General features: G+C 45.9%; 1 protein-coding gene across 1 annotated transcript in view; it reads right to left on the minus strand.

The window, feature by feature from the left end:
• Positions 1-21,264, minus strand: part of rhbdl1 (rhomboid, veinlet-like 1 (Drosophila)) — a 98,465-nt gene that overhangs the window by 8,028 nt on the left and 69,173 nt on the right. Inside the window, exon 4 of the mRNA XM_078240834.1 lies at positions 5,230-5,330. Within this exon, the coding sequence (XP_078096960.1) occupies positions 5,230-5,330 (101 nt within the window). The remainder of the gene's footprint in view (positions 1-5,229; positions 5,331-21,264) is intronic.

Consider the following 21,264-nt stretch of genomic DNA (forward strand, 5'->3'; position numbering starts at 1 on the left):
AATGCCTTTAATCAGAAAGATTGAACCGTTTGACCCAGAAGTGGAAGATGGGGCAACATATCGAAAGGCTGCATTATTTCTTCGTAGCTAATGAGATCACAGCAGAGAGAAAACGAAAGGTCTGTGGCCCACAAACTTACAGCCTAGTGAGGCGTCTACCATCACCTGACACTCCAAATACAAAAGTCTTTTGACCAGATAGTCAAAGTGGGCAAAGATCATTTTAACCCCCGACCTTCAATCATGACAGGGAGGCCGTTTCCAGTTTTGTGGCCAGATTGAGAGTGTTAGCACAGCACTGTGAGTTCGGCCCAGTTTTAGGTGAGATGGTAAGGGACCGTTTGGTCTGGGGGACCAACAGCCTCACAACGCAGAAAAAAACTGCTGGCTGAGACTAAAATCTCTTTAGAAAAAGCTGCAGAGATGCCTCAGGTAGCAGAGTGCATTGCGCAAAACACAAGGTGCAAGTACACAGCGTGCCCAGCGAGGTGAACCATTTGTGGCAGAAAGCGGTTGCTGTGGGGAACAGCCTGAGTGAGGGCACAGCAGAGCCGGAGAAGGGTGGTACAACACCTGGGCGGACGCTTGTTTTCAATGTGGGGGAAGAGCTCTCCCAAGAAACTTGCTGGTGCAGAAATTATGTCTGCTTCCATTGCAAAAAGAAGGGTCATCTGCAAGCATGGTGTGGAATGAAGCAGACAGAACAGAACACGGACAAGAAAAATGTTTAATTCCATTAAAGAAACTGGATGAAGAGCCCAACAGAGGATCCAAATTGTATACTTTAAACCAGGTCCTACTCAATAAGGTTCCTTCTATTGAAAAAGCCTTGAAGGTCAATGGCAGTTCTCAAAATGGAAGGCGATACAGGAGCCACAGTCAAAGGGGAGCAAGCATTCCAATACCTTCAAAAAGGTCTGCAACGCTTGAGAGTGAGTGATGCAGAAGCCATTTTGTCTGCGTATGCAGGAGAGAGGTTAGAGACAGTAGGGCCAGCGACAGTTACTGCATCCCACAGAAACTAAGGACTACCTGTCCTAGTGACTAAGGGTCACAGACCTTGTATCATGGGTCGAGACTGGTTGAAACAGATAAAATTAGACGGACTGGAGATATTGAATATTCGGGATGGAGGATTTCAAGAGCAGACACTCCGGGGTTTTCCAAAAGGAACTGGGATGAATAAAAGGGGCTAAAGCCAAAATTTATCTGAACTCCGAGGCAATGCCTACATTTGTCTTGGGCCCGCCTAATGCCTTGCGCACGTCATCATATGGTAGAAGTGGAGTTAGGACGATTGGAAGAATAGGGTGTCGTAAAACCTGTAGTTTTCTGAATGCGTTGCGCCTGTCATCCCCATTCGAAAACCAGATGGTACAGTAAGAATCTGTGGCGATTATAATTTAACTGTAAATCGAGGAGCTCAGATAGATAGATACCCCATTCCGAGAGTTGACGGCCCCTTAGCAGGGAGCCTTAAGTCACCAAGTTAGATCTCAGTCACGCCTACCAGCAGCTGGAGTTGGATGAAGATTCCCAGAAGTTAATTGCCATCAACACCCACAAGGGCCTATACCGAGTAAACACATTTACCCTTTTAAAGTTTATTCATTAGTCACATAACTACATTAACACTGCGAAAATCCCCTAGTCGCCACACGCTGGCGCCTGTTTGGGTACACTGAGGGAGAATTTAGCATGGCCAATGCAGCTAACCAGCACGTCTTTCAGACTGTGGGAAGAAACCAGAACACCTGGAGGAAAGCCACGCAGATACAGGGAGAATGTGCAGACTCCACATAGACAGTGACCCAAGCCGGGAATTGAACCCGGGTCCCTAGTGCTGTGAGGCAGCAGTGCTCACCACTGTGCCACCGTGCTGCCCCTTGGAGTCTCATTGGCCAGTGCCATTTTCCTGCATGTAATGGAAAGTTTATTGCAGGGCATTCCTAAAGTAGTGAAGTACCTGGCTGACATCCTAATTACAGGAATGTCTCCTGAGGAGCACAGGGAAAACCTAGGGGAGGTTCTAAGAAGATTGAAAGAAGCGGATATCTGTTTAAAATGAGAGAAATGCACTTTCCAGGCGGGTGAAGTTATACACCTGGGGTTCAGGGTAGACACTAAAGGCCTTCATCCTTTGGAGGATAATATTAAAACCATAAAGGAAGTACCACAGCCTAAAAATGTATCCGAGTTAAAATCGTTCCTAGAAATGGTGAATTATTACGGCAGATTCCTACAAAACGTGTCTACAATTTTAGCCCCACTTCAGTTTTTGAAGAAATATCAGCGATGGAAATGGGGAGAAGCACGAAATGAGGCATTTGCCAAAGTTAGCAAGCCTTACAGTCATCGACACTGCTCGTACATTTTGATCCAATCAAACCATTGGTGGTTACTTGTGATGCATCACCATATACAGTTGGAACAATCTTGTCCCACAAGATATCCGATGCAGCAGAGAAGCCAATTGCATTTGCGTCAAGAACCTTATCAAATGTTGAGAAAAAGTATTCTCAGGTTGAAAAAAAAAGTCTGGTGGTAATTTATGAGATGAAAAGTTTCATCAGCAGATACATGGTAGACATTTCACCATAGTGTCAGATAACAAGCCGTTGTAGGATTTATTCCAAGATAAACCAGTGCCACCAATCACCTCTGCGCAGGTGCAGAGATAAGCTCTATCATAGAATCCTACAGTGCAGAAGGAGGTAATTCAGTCCATCAAATCTGCACTGACCATAATCCCACCCAGGCCCTATCCCCATAACCCCTAGCTAGTATTCCTGACACTAAGGGGCAATTTAGCATGGCCAATCCACCTAACCAGCACATCTTTGGACTGTGGGAGGAAACCAGAGCACCCGGAGGAAACCCACGCAGACACGGGGAGAACGTGCAAACTCCACACAGACAGTGACCCAAGACGGGAATCGAACCTGGGTCCCTGACACTGTGAGGCAGCAGTGCTAACCACTGTGCCACTGTGATGCCCCTTGTTAGCATTTACAGCTGAGGAGTATCGGAAAACTATCACGTCAAACAGTATTGGCCAAGTTCAGTCAGTCCCTTACCATCCAGCTTCCAATGGTTGTGCAGAATGAGCTGTACAAACGTTTATTTATGAAACAGCAAGTTGACAGGCCACTGCCTTTGCGTTTGGCAAGTTTCTTGTTGTCACACAATATCACGTCACATGTTACCACAGGGGTTACGCCAACTGAATTATTAATGAGACGCCGTCTGGATTTGGTATTTCCAGATTTGGCGGGGAGGGTGAAGGCTCGGCAAACCTCCCAGAAAGAAAACTGGCTCGAGGAAAAGGGACAGTGCTTTCCAGGTTGATGATTTAGTTATGGCCAGGATCGACCAATATGGATGGCTGGCAAGATTGTAGAAAGAACCAGTCTCCTATGTTGTAGAAATACAAAGTCACCGTGTAAGAAAGCATGTGAATCATTTGAGGAATTATAGAATCCCTACAGTACAGAAGGAGGCCATTCAGTCCATCGGGTCTGTACCGACCACAATCCCACCCAGGCTCTATTCCCATAACCCCACACTAGGGTCAATTTTAGCATGGCCAATCAACCTAACCTGCACATCTTCGGACTGTGGGAGGAAGCTGGAGCACCCGGAGGAAACCCACGCAGACACGGGGAGAAAGTGCAAACACCACACAGTCAACCGAGGCCGGAATTGAACCCGGGACCCTGGCGCTGTGAGGCAGCCGTGCAAACCACTGTGCCACCCACGAAGAGAGTTGGGTCTGATACAGGGAGCCAACAGGTGTGTGCTGCAGTGGATTAGTGTTTGCCAGTTGGTGATCCAGGGATTCCTGTTGTTAATGTTGAGCCGAGGCAGCCCACGGTTCCCGAAGCTGAAGAGACAGTAGTTACTGAAGAGGATGTCGACCCTGCATTGATGAGTTTGTCTTTTGAATTTGCCTGCCCAAATTCTATACTCACTGACGGACCCAGTACTGAGCTGAGACATTCCTCCAGATCCCAAAGTCTCCAGACTGATTAACTTTGCAATGAGCTTCTCTCTGGGGTGTCCCCGACGTATTATTGTGCCATGTATGCCTATGTTTAATGATATTCCTTTTGTTTCATCCATAAGTGAACTCAGGAATTGGGGAGGAGGGGGAAATGTGTGGGAGCTTGGCTCCTTTAAGGGAGTGATCCTTTAAGGGCCACGTGATCGGGCCAAACCCGGGCATGTCCAAAGATGTGCGGGTTAGGGGGATTGACCATGCCAAATTGCCTCTTAGTGTCAGGGAGATTAGCAGGGTAAATATGTGAGGCGATGGGGATAGGGCCTGGGTGGGATTGTTGTCGGTGCAGGATCGATGGGCCGAATGGCTTCCTTCTGCACTGTAGGGATTCTATGGACAGGCTGCGTGGAAAGCCGAGCCAGTCGGGAGCAAGGGTGTGCATCCTGGGACAGGGAGGAACTTCGATTGGAGCCTGGGAGGAGAAGAGAATAGGCGCATGTATTGCAGTTCTGTCAGATCCTTATCTTGTATATATATGTTATTTTATATATTAATAAGTGAATTATTACTTGACGCCACTTGAGTCACCTTCAACTTTACTACACCTCGTAAAACAAGAGGCCTTGAAGATGCTCTCAATTATTATGTGATTTAAAATTCCAGTCAGCCGGGTCGGAGTGGGAATGGAATCGGAGTGTCCTTCAGCTCTGTTTTACAACTGTCCTCCTGTCTGGTTTCCTATGGATGGTGGAGAGAGATCAATTTACAATTACTTGGAAAAGGAAATCTCACTCCAATCCCTGGCATACAGGGCAAACTGACGGTTCCTCTCACATCTCCCAGTGACCTACTGCGGCTTGTTACCAGCAGGAATACGGGAATTCTTAGCTTGCCTGCCCTCCTGGTCGGGAAAAGAGGAACAGGAGTGCGGTGGAACCTAAAGAAATTGGGAGAAGAATGTCATCCTGAATTTTGAACAGATTTTTTCTATCCACTTTCCTACAAGCCTGCTCCAAGACACTTTAAACAACGGCAATGCCCTGACGCTGTCCTGCCTTCGGCTGGGACCTTGCTGTGGGACGTAAACCCTCTACAAGGCACAACACATGATTCAGGGTTTGTGCTCTGCCAAAAGAAACAGCTGATGCTCTACAGCATGCCCTTTGACCTTCAGTGTCGCCTCAATATTTTGTATAACTGCTTTCGGGAAACACAAATTAAACTATTACCATGACAACATTGGCCAAATGTGCCGAACAGAGTGCGTAGACACCACCGGAGGCCCCAACCAAGGGTGCTCTCATATCCGTCACAGAAACAGTCAAGGAGCCTGCAATGCAAAAACAGAATGGAGCGTAAGTAATTAGATTAATGGAAAACCCCCGCGTCAATCCAATCAGCCAGGAAGTGTTTCCAATCTACACGGAGAATAGAACATTAAGTTCTTTAAACAATTCAGTCTGAGTCAAGACCCAGCTTCAGCATCACCTACAAATTTAAGCAGGTGACATTTCCAACTTTCAACATGATTTCCTGACCTCGGAGTCACTTCTTACACTAAGTTCATTCATATATAGCATTCTTATCTGGGTAGCTGTCTCCACCTTTGCCCAATTCTCCTACTGGTCTTTTTCATAGAATCCTACAGTGCGGAAGGAGGCCATTCGGCCCATCAAGTCTGCACTGACCACAAACCCACCCGAGTCCTATCCCCATAACCCCATGTATTTATCCCAGCTAGTCCCCTGACACTAAGGGGCGATTTAGTATTGCCAATCTACCTAAACCGCACATCTTTGGGAGGAAACCAGAGCACCTGAAGGAAACCCACGCAGACACGGGGAGAACATGCAAACTCCACACAGACAGTGACCCAAGCCGGGAATCGAACCCGGGTCCCTCACTGCTGTGAGGCAGCAGTGCTAATCACTGTGCCACCGTGCCGTCCTCGCCCTCGCACTTTATAATTAAGTGGATTTTCCTCAACACCCCTGAACTAGTTTATGTTATTCCCCACTGCCTTATTTATCCTTTCCTCTCTTGCCTTTACTGGCTTCCCTCTTGCCTAATACCTGGTTTGCTGGAGGTTAGCGTGAAACCTACTTCTGGTTGTCTGATGGTCAGTGTAGGGTTTGTGTCTGGCTATTATTGTCTTGGCTATTTTAGGATGTTTGCAGTCCCCTATCATTCATGCATCCTGTGGTTAATATTGGGTTTGAAGTCAGTGCCCTCACTGTGAATATCCTGCCATTTCCTATCAGTCATTAGTCTGTAACCAATTCCTTGGTCAGCATTGTTCACTTTGAGAAGTAGTTGTTGACTATCTAAGAATGTTAGAGAAGAGATCACGAGTCTGCAGCACAGTTGACATCTTTCTGAACTTTAATTTCTATTGACTGTCGCTCAATGTCAAGATCTACCTGAATGACTTCAAAATACTCAAGCTGTGGTTAATTATCCTTCTTAATCCAATATTTATGGATCTTTGTATTATCAATTCCAACAATTCTGTCTTTTTCAAAGAATAGGATACCTTTTGAGCAGTGGACCTCTAATGAGTGTGAATCAATACACCAACAAGGCTCTTAAAACATGACTGAACTCAACAGAATCTTTTAGATGTATTGGAAAATTCATTTACTTTTTCTTCCTTACATCCCACGAAGAAGTGCCCCTGTTAATAATATCCAATAACTGTTCACATTACAAATACTTAGCCCTCTACTTACCCAATGTGTTTATTGCAAGTGCAGAGACAAAAAGATCCAATTGCAAAACAAAGATAGTTTTAAGGGATTTATACTTGTTTTGGTAAACATTAGAAATAAGATATAGTTTTAAGTGTATTTAATTTAATGTTTCTGTGCCTGGAAAGGTAAAACTTATAGTTAGATTCATGCTGGACAAAGGTGTTTGTATGTGTGGGGGTTGGTTAAGTTCCAACTGTGTTTGTATTGTGCTTAGAGAGGGCAATGCCATGAAGAATAAATAAAAAGCATAAGCATGTGGGTGTAGCTTAGCAACTTGAGATCCTTTTTAGGGGAAAAAGCTTTTTAAGCTTTAGTTTTAGCTGCATACATTGCAGTTGGAGACAGGACACTGGGGAATGAACCTCTCTCAACTCTCCCAGGAGAGGCTGGACAGGACAAGGGGTTGCAAAAATAAGCTTCCTAAAGAACTAGTCTAGATAACCAGGGATTGGGACAGATAGAACGTTTAAGACGACTGGAGTTAAGAGAACAAAGATCGAGATATTTATCAGAGGAATTCAAGGAAGAGTAAACAGTGTTCTGGATTAAAGAAGCAATTGCGGTAATTAGATTTAATGTGGGACAGCAGACTTCAGAGGTGAATGAAACATTTGATGCCATTTTAAAATAATCTGAGAATGGGGAGTTAAAGCAATTGTGAACAGTTTGTACAGCAGTCAAGACAAAGAAATCCTAAAGAGGTTGGTATAAAATCCTGGACTGGATTCACTGTTAGAAGTGCAGAAGAAGCTTTATTTAAAAGAGTCATTTGTAAAATCAGGTCTGGAGTTTGGCATGCAAACTGCTGATGGGAAGCACTATTGTGAAATAATATTTTAAAGCGTGTTTTTTGGGGAGTGAAGTTTGGAAACTCTCATGTGACAATCATCTGGGAGGATTCTGAGGAGACATTCACTTGGAGTTCAGAGTGCAGAGTGTATTTGACCACAGTCATCTTGTGTACTTGAAAGGGACTTTGTGTTAATGAGACCATTGTAGCTTATGATGTACTTTATACTCCCTGTTAATCCTAGAATCTATATTTTTGTAAAGCTATGATGGGAGTAAAGAAGTATTGTATTATAATCCAATTTTTCCATGTTCAAAAAATGTTTTTCCTTTTTGTTAAAACTAATTAGTAGTCCTGTGATTCTGTTCCTCCATGTTTTATATAAAACGTAAAAGCTATGGTCTTTTGAGCCTGGTTTCATCCTGGGATCAACTTGGATCGGAACAAAAACATCCGTAACAATGATACGAATATTATCGCCGTGTTTACTGGTCATCACAGCCTGTTCTTATTATTTGTAATTTCAGTTCCTGCTAAGATTTGTTAACCCGCTGTGGTAAAGGTTTAGAACACTCCAGGACAGGTTCATGATGCAAAAAAAAACAGTAGAATTACTGTACTGCTTCTGTGGAAGATGTCCAACTGTTTATAATCAATAAGATTATTGTCTGCTGATTTCATTAAAACACATCGCAAGTTTTAGGAAAATATTCATCAACCCTTGTCCTAAGATACTTTGTGAATAACGGGTAACCTTTTGGTGCGTGAGGCTCCCATAGAGTGAAAAGAAGAATCGTTAATACAATATTTCAGGTCTACACCAATTAATCCCCAAGAGAGCAATGCATTTGTGGATTTTCTATGAATGACAATGATGTTGCTTTGAGCATGTCCAGAGGCCATAGTCTTCATGAGATAATAAAAAAAGTAATGTGAGGTGAGAAAGAAATGCTTCAAGAATTAACTATTTATTCCACTGAATGAAAGGTATGATAAAGTAACAAAGTTCTGTTTTTTGGTTCTATACTGGAAAGCTCCAGGTGTCAACATTTCCTCTGCAATTCTCTATTCCAGAAGGAAGTGATTAAATTTTAAGTTTATTTATTATTGTCACAAGTAGGCTTACATAAACACTGCAATTAAGTTACTGTGAAAATCCCCTAGTCGCCACACTCCGGCGCCTGTTCGGGTACACCGAGAGAGAATTTAGCACAGCCTAGAGTTGCTCCTAGCTGAATTACACAGTGCTCATCCAGAGATATCTAAGATGAAGAAACTCACCAGGAGTTATGTCTGGTGGCCTAGCATTTGGGGCGGCACGGTAGCACAGTGGTTAGCACTGCTGCTTCACAGCTCCAGGGATCTGGGTTCAAATTCCAGCTTGGGTCACTGTCTATGTGGAGTTTGCACATTCTCCCTGTGTCTGCGTGGGTTTCCTCCGGGTGCTCCGGTTTCCTCCCACAGTCCAAAGATGTGCAAGTTAGGTTGATTGGCCATGCTAAATTGCCCCTTGGTGTCCCAGGTTGCGTAGTTAGAGAGATTAATGGGTAAAATATGTAGGAATACAGGGATAGGGCGTGGGTGGGATTGTAGTCAGTGCAGATGCGATGGGCCGAATGGCCTCTTTCTGCACTGTAGGGTTTCTATGATCCTATGATTGATGCTGACATTTAGAGCCTAGTTCAGCACTGTGAACAGTGCCAATTACAACAAAGGTTGCCTGCTGCAACTCCACTGCAGCCTTGGGAATGGCCTGTGTGGCCACGGATATAAGTCCATATTGATTATGTTGGTCCATTCATGTGCACAAGGTTTTGTCAATGCACGTTCAAAGTGAATTGAAGTGTTAGAGGTGAAGTTTCTGACATCGCACACTACAGTTGAGAAATTTTGCCAATTTTTTTCACCCATGGAATACATGAAGACACAGTTTCTGATCATAGAATCCCTACATTGCAGAAGGAGGCCATACGACCCATTGAGTCTGCACCGGCCGCAATCCCACCCAGGCCCTATTTCCGTAACACCACATATTTACCCTGCTAATCCCCCTGACACTAGGGTCAATTTAGCATGGCCAATCCACCTAACCCACACATCTTTGGAGTTTGGGAGGAAACTGGAGCACCCGGAGGAAACCCACGCAGACATGGGGAGAACGTGCAAACTCAACAGTGACAGTGACAGTGACCCGAAGCCGGAATTGAACCTGGGTCACTGGCGCTCTGAGGCAGCAGTGCTAACCACTATACCACCGTGCCGTGATAATGGAACAGCCTTCACGAGTACTGAGTTTCAGAACTTCATTGCCTTCAATTGTATCAAGCACATTAGGACTGCGCTTTACCACCCAGCATCTAACTGACTAGCTGAACGAGTCGTCCAAACCTTAAAATCTGACCTAAAAAAGCAGTCAGGAGGAACCGTGAAGACCAGAATCTTCCGATTCCTTCTGGCCTAAAGGACCACTCCACATGCAACAACAGGAGTCCCACCAACTGAGTTAATTAACCGTTGTCTCAGAACGAGATTGAGCCTGGAAGTGGGTCTAGTTGGGTTCTTGGAGTTGTAACCAAAACTGGGCCCAGTCTTATCAAGTGGATGTAGAAGGAATGATCGTCCGGAAATACGTAGACCATTTGCCAGAGCGATAGTTACCCCAGGAACCAGTACGGCCATCAGGAACTATATTGCCATCTGGGAATGTTGCTGACTATCCAATCCTGGAATTCCCTCCCTAACGGCATTGTGGGTCAACCCACAGCACATTTAGGGGCGGCACGGTAGCACAGTGGTTAGCGCTGCTGCTTCACAGCTCCAGGGACCTGGGTTCGATTCCCAGCTTGGGTCACTGTCTGTGTGGAGTTTGCACATTCTCCTCATGTCTGCGTGGGTTTCCTCCGGGTGCTCCGGTTTCCTCCCACAGTCCAAAGATGTGCGGGTTAGGTTGATTGGCCATGCTAAATTGCCCCTTAGTGTCCTGGGATGTGTAGGTTAGAGGGATTAGTGGGTAAATATGTGGGGATATGGGGAGAGGACCTGGGTGGGATTGTGGTCGGTGCAGACTCGATGGGCCGAATGGCCTCTTTCTGCACTGTAGGGTTTCTATGATTTCTATGACACGGACTGCAGCGATTCAAGAAGACAGCTCACCACCACCTTCTCAAGGGCAACTAGGGATGGGCAATAAATGCTGGCCAGCCAGCAACGCCCGTGTCCCACGAATGAATAAAAGAAATCCAAGCACTGAAGTACCTGGTCGTCCTGTGACAGGCACAACCGATGTCTCCATGGAAACTGAATTGTCTGCCTGAAGAGGCACCTGTCATTGTGCTTTCAGCTGACAGCAAGAGTTTCAAGTTTTTAAGTGCCCAGATCACCAACGACCTGTCCTGGCCCCCCCATGCCGACACTATGGTTAAGAAAGCCCACCAATGCCTCTACTTTCTCAAACGACTAAGGAAATTTGGCATGTCAGCTATGACTTTCACCAACTTTTACAGATGCACCACAGAAAGCATCCTTTCTGGTTGTATCACAGCTTGGTCTGGCTCCTGCTCTGCCCAAGACCGCAAGAAACTACAAAAGGTCGTGAATGTAGCCCAATCCGTCATGCGAACCAGCCTCCCATCCATTGACTCTGTCTACACTCCCCGCTGCCTCGGAAAAGCAGCCAGCATAATTAAGGACCCCACGCACCCCGAACATTCTCTCTTCCACCTTCTGTCGGAAAAAAGATACAAAAGTCTGAGGTCACGTACCAACCAACTCAAGAACAGCTCCTTCCCTGCAGCTGTCAGACTTTTGAATGGACTTACCTTGCATTAAGTTGATCTTTCTCTACACTCTAGATATGACTGCAACACTACATTCTGCACACTCTTCTTTCCTTCTCTATGAACGGTATGCTTTGTCTGTATAGCGTGCAAGAAGCAATACTTTTCACTGTATGTTAATACATGTGACAATAATAAATCAAATCAAGTGGATCACCCGGGTGAGCTGAGGTTTCTGTTCTAGAACCTTCTCAGGAGTTGGCTGCAGCCATGACACTGCACGCCTCAGTATAGCCTTTACTTGTAACTAAACGTGCTGAGGCCACAGGCCTGAAGGTACCACAAGTACAAAGCACTTCTCTCCTGGTTTTCCAGCAGCAGTATCTGAGAGATCAATCATTAATTCTGGGAGATTCCCAGTTAATTAAGGAGGGTTGGCAAAGCTATGATGTCCCCATTGGGTCTATAAATTCATGGGCCACAGAGATAAATTTTCTCCTGATGATTAAGTAAAGTTTATTTATTAGTATCACAAGTTAGATACATTAACACTGCAATGAAGTTACTGTGAAAATCCCCTAGTCACCACACTCCGACACCTGTTCAGGTACACTCCGGCGCCTGTTCGGGTACACTGAGGGAGAATTTAGCACGGCTAATGCACCTAACCAGCACGTCTTTGGGACTGTGGGAGGAAACCGGAGCACCCGGAGGAAACCCACGCAGACACGGGGAGAATGTGCGAACTCCACACAGACAGTGACCCAAGCCAGGAATCGAACCTGGGTCCCTGGCGCTGTGAGGCAGCAGTGCTAACCACTGTGCCACCGTGATGATGATGCTGGAGAGTATTTATTTGGTATATAAAAAATTGTGGGCTGGATTTTCCAGCCATGCTCGCCCCGAAACCGGAAAATCCTGCCTGGGGTCAACAGACCTTTGCATGGTCCGCCCTTTCCCACCTGCTACGATTCCAGTGGTGGGCGGAACGGGAATATTCCCCCCAGAGAGTGTTTATTTAAGCAACAGATTACTAAATGTAAAGTACTACTTCCTTCAATGCCTATATGTCCTCTTAACGATGGTATTACTAATTTATTTTAAACAGTTAAATACAAGCATTGAAATAACACCTACCAGAAAATAGAGTGAGTTATTTATGCATATATATATATATAATATTCATTCGAGGGATGTGGTCATCACTGGAAAGGTTGTCATTTGTTGGCAATCCCTTATTTCCCCTTGGTGGTTATCTTTCTTGAATGCTCTATCTAACAGAGTGACGCTTGCTTGGTCATTTAGGGTTAGGGTTAGAGGGCAGCTATGAGTCCACCCAGGTTGACTGGAGTCACAGCTGACCCAGACTGGGAAGGGCAGCATGTCTCAGTCCCGAAGGGCATTGCTGAAGGAGCAGAGTTTTTAAGGCAATCTGACAGCTTTGCCATCACTCTTACCGACACCAGCATTTTATTTTAAACTGAATTCAATCTTGATGTGCCACAGTGAGATATGTGCTTTCTCTGGAGTTCAGGCCTCTGCACCATTAGTCATGTCGCGCTGTACCTGAAGGGTAGCCAGCCGTCCAAGCCGGGGAACTGAAAACTTGCACTTCGCCTGGTGCTAACCTGACACCCAAACGCCTACCTCTGTTTAGATGAAAGGGTTAATTAATCAGTCCCAGCTACGGGGTCACTAAAGTTCAAACACTTGATTACATCATTGAATGGAAAATATTCCTGTGTGAGAAACAGACTGTTTTAATTTAATGGCTCTGTCAGACAATGGGATTCAGTCTGCAACGGGGTCAGCCATTAATTGAATAAAAGCAAAAGTTCATTTCCACGTTGTATGAATGCTGCCTCTGTTGGATTTAATATCATAGAATCATCGAATCCTACAGTGCAGAAGGAGGCCATTCGGCCCATCGAGTCTGCACTGACCACAGTCCCACCCAGGCTCTATCCCCGTAACCCCACGTATTTACCCTAGCTAGTCCCCCTGACACCAAGGGGCAATTTAGCACGGCCAATCCACCTAACCCGCACATCTTTGGACTGTGGGAGGAAACCCACGCAGACACAGGGAGAATGCGCACACCCCACACAGACAGCGGCCCAAGCCGGGAACCGAACCTGGGCTCCCGGCGTCATGAGGCAGCAGCGCCAACTACCGCGCCACCAAACATTGTATTTGACACAAGTCAGGAAATGTCACACAACTGTTAACTTCTTGAAGTTTTACTTGTTGGCACAGGTTGGCATCCGGATTAAGTTCAGGGAAATGGCTTTACCACGACGTGCCTGGCTAAAACCAGGTGGTGGACTTTTAAAATTGTCGGATTACTTAGGACATCAGGAGCTGGGAGCCCCCGATTTTAACCTGTGAAGGCACCCAAAGTTGTCCTTACTTAAATATACACACCAGCTCCCGATGAAGCCATCCATCAGAACGTGACTTCAATTATCTCAGTCCCACAAGTAAGCTCTCCCTGCAACACACCTGCTCTAACCTCCCCTGATCACAGGTTTCCTGCTGACTGGTCTGAGAAGCCCACCTTGCTGTCTACCCATCTCAGTGTATGATTTCCCACAACTCCCTATCAACTTCCCAGCCCGAGCACTTTAAGTGAGGCTCCAGGGTTAAAATACACTGGACCAAATTCCTGAAGCAGCTCATAGAATCATAGAATCCTACAGTGCAGAAGGAGGCCACTCGGCCCATCGAGTCTGCACCGAACACAATCCCACCCAGGGCTCTATCCCCATGCATCTAGCTAGTCCCCCTGACAAAAAGGGGCAATTTAGCATGCCCAATCAACCTAACCCGCACATCTTTGGACTGTGGGAGGAAACCGAAGCACCCGGAGGAAACCCACGCAGACCCGGGGAGAACGTGCAGACTCCACACAGACAGTGACCCGAGGCTGGGAATTGAAGCCATGTTCCTGGCGCTGAGACGCAGCAGTGCTCACCACCGTGCCACCCACAATGATGAGCTGATGAGTTTCTCACTCCCATCACCGTCCAGCCCCTGAAACTTGACCAAAACTAAAATTTGATCCCTAGCTAGCAGGTGTGAACTGCTTCTGGAAGAAAACCAGCCTTCCCAAATTTTCCTGGGCCCCGCTTCTGCTCCCAGCACTGCTGTATTTTATAAAGGAATTCAATATTTTGGAGGCACCATAGGCTGAACTTGCATTGAATCGCCTTGTCACACTTGTCGCATCTTCCCTGACGACAGATACACACCGTCAATTAGCCACCATAGCTTCAGCAGGTGATGGAGTGAAACCCTCTCTCTGTGCTGCTCAGGAGGGCTTTTGGCACAGTGGGTAGCATCTGTACAGCTCCAGGTTCGAGTTCCACCCCAGGACTCAATGGCCAAGGAAGGTGTGTTCATAACGTGGACCAACAGGTTGAGTGTCCACCTGTAAATCCTTCCAACATGCCAGGGACCTGGCTTCAATTCCGGCCTTGGATGACTGTGTGAAGTTTGCACATTCTCCCTGTGTCTGCGTGGGTCCGGTTTCCTCCCACGGTTCAGAGATGTGCAAGTTAGGTGGATTGACCATGATAAATTACTCCTCAGTGTCCAGTGTAAGAGTGGAACAGAGACTCCTGACCAGCTACGTTTGTGGCGCCCCTAAGCTATAAACCTCTAGTGACAAATGATCTACCTGTTCCAGCAATTACTAGCTACGGAAGCAGACAAAAGTCCACCTTCATGCAACACTAGGTGTGGGAAGAGAATTGCACAATGCTGCTTACAGTTTTTTTCCTCAATGTTATGGCAGCTGATCAGGAAAATATGCTGAGGAAATTCTGAGCAGTTGCGCTGTGCAGCAAGAACTACCTGCCCCATGGACTGTCACTGTGCGAATGACTATCAGGGAGCCCTGAGATACAGGGGCAGCAAACACATTTAGAGCATCTTTGGCATTGATGACCTTGAGAAAATAAGGCCTAGGTCCAGATCCCAGGGCGACACGGTGGTTAGCACTGTTTCCTCACAGCACCAGAGACCTACCTTCAATTCCGGCTTTGGGTGACTGTGTGAAGTTTGCACGTTCTCCCCGTGCCTGCGTGGGTCCGGTTTCCTCCCACAGTTCAGAGATGTGCAAGTTAGGTGGATTGGCCTCTTAGTATTCAATGTAGGTTGGATGGATTAGCCATGTTAAATACACAGGGTTACGGGCATAGGGCAAGGGGTTGGGCTTGGGTGAGATGTTCTTCAGAGAGCTGGTACAGACTCGGTGGGCCAAATGGCCTTCTTCTGCACAATAGGGATTCTATGATATGGATTCTACGATAAATCCAGGAGTCAACAACAGTTCACATGGAAACAAACTATGGAAAGTCATCAAGAAGGGAGTGAAACCACTTGTATTAATGCAGTGATCTCTATAGTGTGTTTGCTTTTAGTGCTGCTGAGTGTGTTATATGGATCGTAATCCCTACTGCTGTAGGGTTTGATTCCAGGAGTTAAGATCAAGGCACAGATACTGGCAGCGCAGGTTTTCTGAGCAGTAGGAAAATAATTTTGGATGGAAAACTCTTTTTCACATAGAGCCATAGTCATAGAGGTTTACAGCATGGAAACAGGCCCTTCGGCCCAACTTGTCCATGCCACACTTTTCTTTTAACCACCGAGCTAGTCCCAAGTGGCCCATATCCCTCTATACCCATCATACCCATGTAACTGTCTAAATGCTTTTTAAAAGACAGAATTGTACCCACCTCTACTACTACCTCTGGCAACTTGTTCCAGACACTCACCACCCTCTGTGTGAAATAATTGCCCCCTCTGGACCCTTTTGTACCTCTTCCCTCTCACCTTAAACCTATGCCCTCTAGTTTTAGACTCCCCTACCTTTGGGAAAAGCTGTGGAGTTTTTGACTGTACAACATATGTGCTTTTGTAACAGGATCCTAACCCGCAAATTAGCCTGATCAGCAGGTTTGGCTCCCAGTAGGATCTCGAAGATTTGAGAGAAGAGTGCAGGTAGGGTGGGGCGGATCTGATCCCTGACCTGATAGGAAGGGGTGGGTTCCAATCCAGATGGGCTTCTGATCCCTGGGGTCTGAGTAAGAGAGGCTGACCAGCCCCTGACCCCAGGGGTTCCGTGCCCTGGTCGCAAGCATACGGGGTTGTGTAGCGATGTTAAATCCAGGGAAGTTAGTAAGCTTGGAGGGGGAACCGTCAGGGAAGCAATAAAGACTATTATTCCCTCCCTAAGGTTGTCTTTTCTTGCTTTGAGCAGCCGGATTTCCTCAGCCTGGTCCAAACAGTGCAGCCTGGGGGAAGTCCCAGAATTGGATCTCGGGCCTCATCTTTGGGTTGAGCTGCCAGCACCTATGACACTTCCTCACATACCAGATCCATGAGAATGGTGCATTTGGAGATGCCAACCCTCGGGTAAATTCCAGGGAAGGGGTTTGTTCAGATCATGGGGGTGGCAATGGGAGTAGATTGTTGGAGGGTGCCCATCGCCAGAACTGTGGAGTTAGGGGGAGCAGGAACACATGGTATTATGGCAGGTGAGCCACATTTTAACGTGTATTTCTTCTTCTACATTTTGTGTGAAAAATGTACAACAATGAGAATGTATAATCAAATATAATATTCTAATTCTTCATGGAAAATCACAGAATTGTTACGGTGCAGAAGGAGGCCACTTGGCCCATCGTGTCTACAAGATGCACTAAATCTGTAATTATAACAGCTGAATTTTCCTTCATACGAATATTTATAACATTCATTTTCAAAAGTTAATTCTGAGGTGTGGGGTTGGGGGTGTGTGAGGCAAGGGTAAAGGTCGCGTAGTACGCTTGCACCGGCCCTGATTTTGCACTCAATAACAGGCACAACACATACTAAAATGTATTTATTAGTGTCACAAGTAGGCTTACATTAATACTGCAATGAAGTTACTGTGAAAATCCCCCAGTTGCCACACTCCGGTGCCTGTTCGGGTAACACTGAGGGAGAATTTAGCATGGCCAATACACCTAACCAGCACGTCATCCGGACTGTGGGAGGAAACCGGAGCATCCAGAGGAAACCCACGCAGACACGGGGAGAACGTGCGGACTCCACACAGACAGTGACCCAAACCAGGAATCGAACTGGGGTCCATGGCACTGTGAGGCAGCAGTGTTAACTACCGTGCCGCCCATTTTTTCCACTCCGTGTTTAACACATTAAATGCAATGTCAAAGCATCAGAACTGAGGAATTCTACTGAGGATTCATATCTTAAATGCACAGAGGTTCAGTATTCATGTCATCGCAATCCTCAAAGCTAAGACCATAATATCAGCCAGAAATCGCTCAACAACATTGTATCTTGTCCTTTGCCTGCTACACATTTCAATAGCATTTTATATGAATGGTGGGCATTTTGACAGAATCCTTATGTGCATTGACACATTACTGACAAACTTGATAATACACACATGTGAAAATACTGCTCACTGCCACATACTGTCACTCAACGGTAAATCATGGTGTGAAGCCATCACTGGCTAGTTTTCTGTGTTATTCTGTGCACAAGTCAAAGTATATTAAGTCTGACGCCCACAACAATCACAGACATGAATATAATCCACCTGTTGAAAACAGTTCAGTGCACTTTTACAGGGCGATAAAAGTCACCACATTCCCAGAGGACCAAAGGATGCTCAACTCTTTTGTGGGGGAGAACTGACTGGTGGTGATTTAACCTGACGATCACCACACCTCAGGCAAGGGACAAGGTTGAGGAGGTGGCACAGAATTAGGGTGGCACAGTGATTAGCACTGCTGCCTCTCAGCGCCAGGGACCCTGGGTCAATTCCCAGCTCGGGTCACTGTCTGTGTGGAGTTTGCATGTTCTCCCCGTGTCTGCGTGGGTTCCCTCTGGGTACTCCAGTTTCCTCCTAGGACATTGTATGCACTAAACCATTGTACAAACTATATAAAAGAGTTGATCATGTATTGAGCATCCCTGCCTCACAGCGCCAGGGACCCGGGTTTGATTCCCAGCTCGGGTCAGTGTCTGTGTGGAGTCTGCATGTTCTCCCCGTGTCTGCATGGGTTTCCTCCGGGTGCTCCGGTTTCCTCCCACAGTCCGAAAGACGTGCTGGTTAGATGTATTGGCCATGCTCAATTCTCCCTTGGTGTACCCGAACAGGCGCCGGAGTGTGGCGACTAGGGGATTTTTACAGTAACTTCATTGCAGTGTGAAAATAAGTCCACTTGTGACAATAATAGATAAAAAAAAACCTTCCAGCTGGAACGGGAATTGAACCCACGTTGTTGATATTGCTTTGCATGATGTCCAGCCATCCGAGCTAAACCAACCCCAACAGCATGATACTTCAAAACAGACACTCCCTATTTTAGAGAGGTAAATAGAACATTCGAAACCTTACAGATTATCTAACTTTGATATTCAGGAATTAAAGAGTGAGCCACTATGTGTAATGGTAGTTATAAATTATCCTAGTAGTGCTGTCTCACTGGTGTTCTCCACACCTTGCACTGTGTGGCTGAGTCTATGTAACCTGATCATCTGTAAATCAACTTTCCTGCGATGAGTGCGGCCTCACAAACCTCACTGAAATAAAACCCCTTTGCAGAAATTGATTGATTGAAATGCCTGGCGGAGTGCTGAGTAATGTAAGAGGGGGATTTGGATAGAAATTTCTCTCTTTTTGTCTGTTCTTGGAGCGATTCAGTCAATCCCTGTCCATTATCAATGATTTACAGGAATATTACAGAGAGCATCCACAAATAATGTTGCAGCACTCTCGCTCAGTCAGACCCATTACAGAAAAGCCACTTTTAGGCTAGTTTAGAGACACAAATCATGATGACAGGTTATCGTAACAGCAATGAATATCTAAACTATCCACTATTGCTTTAATTGGGAAAATAGTAGTTGATCTAATAGAGAATTAAAAAATTGTTAAACAATCAGTCATTAAGGAGATTTATCAGAAACAAAACTGGAATGTTTCTTACTTTCCATTTCGCACACAGTATTATTATTTATACCATGTATTATATACAAACTATGTCTTATTATATATGGACTATATTATTATACATAGACTGTATGTAGTAATGCAGTCTATGTTTTATTTTGTAGAGAATGTGCATTACTGTTGTGGTCTTGTGGCGCAGTGGGTAGCATCCCTGCCTCGGGGCCAGAAGCTCTGAGTTCAAGTCACATCTGGCTAGTGATGCAAAGCAATGTCAACAGCGTGGGTTCAATTCCCGTACCGGCTGAGGTTAGAAGTTTAAAAAAAATTAATTATTCTCACATTAACACTGTAATGATGTTACTGTGAAATTCCCCTAGTAGCCACACTCCAGCGCCTGTTCGGGGACACTGATGGAGAATTTAGCATGGCCAATGCACCTAACCAGCACGTCTTTCAGACGGAGCACCCGGAGGAAAAACACAGACACGGGGAGAACATGCAAACTCCACACAGACAGTGATCCAAGCCGGAATCTACCCCAGGACTTGATGGCCAAGGAAGATGTATTCATAACGTGGCCAAACAGTTTGAGTGTCAACCTGCAAAGTCCTTCCAACACACCAATGGAAGCAGGTAAGAGCAGGAGAGACTCCTGGTCAGCCACACTTAACGCAGGTGGTGAGCAGACATGAAGTATTTCTCAGGGTCGGACAGGAGTCACGTGGGTTCAATTCAGTGGGAATCATTTCACTGTCCAGCGTCCCATATTGCTGGGCAACAGAAGGGAGGTAACGTCCATAAATTAATAACAAATTAAATCCCATTAGGTCAGGATGTGTATTGTTATTGGCTGGAGTTAATGACAGGATGACTATTGACTGATTTGTATTAATGTTTACTGGATAATGCCCACCGGAAAGGTGGGCAATATGATTTTGGGAATGTATAATTGCCTTCACAGGGGCATTGTTCTTCAGACTGATATCCGACTGCCCGCATTCAAGACCTTGAGTGCAGGGCTTCCTCATATCATTCTCCCATTCGATTGTTTGGTTAAATAAAGTCATGTCTTCAACATCAGTACACTGTATTTTGAGTCTTTGTATTAGCTTTAGTAGCTATAAATAGCCTCGAGAGGAAGCCCCCGTCTACAATTTGGCGCTGCGAGCAGGGTGATGTCACTGGTTTCAGACGGCAGGACAGGACTCCTAAGTGGGGGTGAGTATGTTTTTACATTGACCACCACAATTAGTTACAGGAGCCCCTGTCAGGCCATTAGGACCATAAATTGACTCAACTGAATCACTGTGAGGTGTGGTGGGGCACAGTGTTACTGAGGGTCGGAGAGGGCATGAGGAGTTCAGGGCACTTAATATGGAGGACCGGGTATGAAAAAGACCCCGGATCAGTCCGGGAGCAGAGCCAGAGAGAAAGCCGTGCCCACGGGGAGCCACACGTCGGGTGACGAGACTCCAAAAGAAAGAGGGAGCAGCAGCACACCAGGTGACAAGACTCCAACAAAAAGTTGGCACAAAGGTGAGGTTGTGCTAAGGCGTGTTAAAAATAAAAAAGAAAATGAGAAGTCCCCAAGGAGGGGGTGCAGGAGAGTAGTGAGAGTCCCGGGTTTGCTTAGAGCGAGACTTAAGGGGTTAAGAGACACAGAGAGAGACAGAGACAGAGAGACAGTCAAACAGGCTGTGATCCGACAGCCTGTGGAGAGGACAGAGGAGAGAGAGCTAGAGTTGATAGAGAAAAAGAATCCAGTGAGAAATTCTCAGAGGGGGAAGTAAGGGGTTAAAAAGTGAGAGCAGAGAGGTTATCTGGGTTGGAGAGAGAGAGAGAGAGTGGTAGGCAGGCTGTGGGTGAGAGCGAAAGCACCCTTGTGTGGATGCTTGGGAATTGCAGGTGACAGCAGAATTAAGACTAATGCAGACACTTTAAAAATCAAAGTAAGATACTAAAGTCTCAAGTTCCTTGAT

Source organism: Mustelus asterias, chromosome 23 (genome assembly GCF_964213995.1).
Source record: "Mustelus asterias chromosome 23, sMusAst1.hap1.1, whole genome shotgun sequence".
Taxonomy (NCBI): domain Eukaryota; kingdom Metazoa; phylum Chordata; class Chondrichthyes; order Carcharhiniformes; family Triakidae; genus Mustelus; species Mustelus asterias.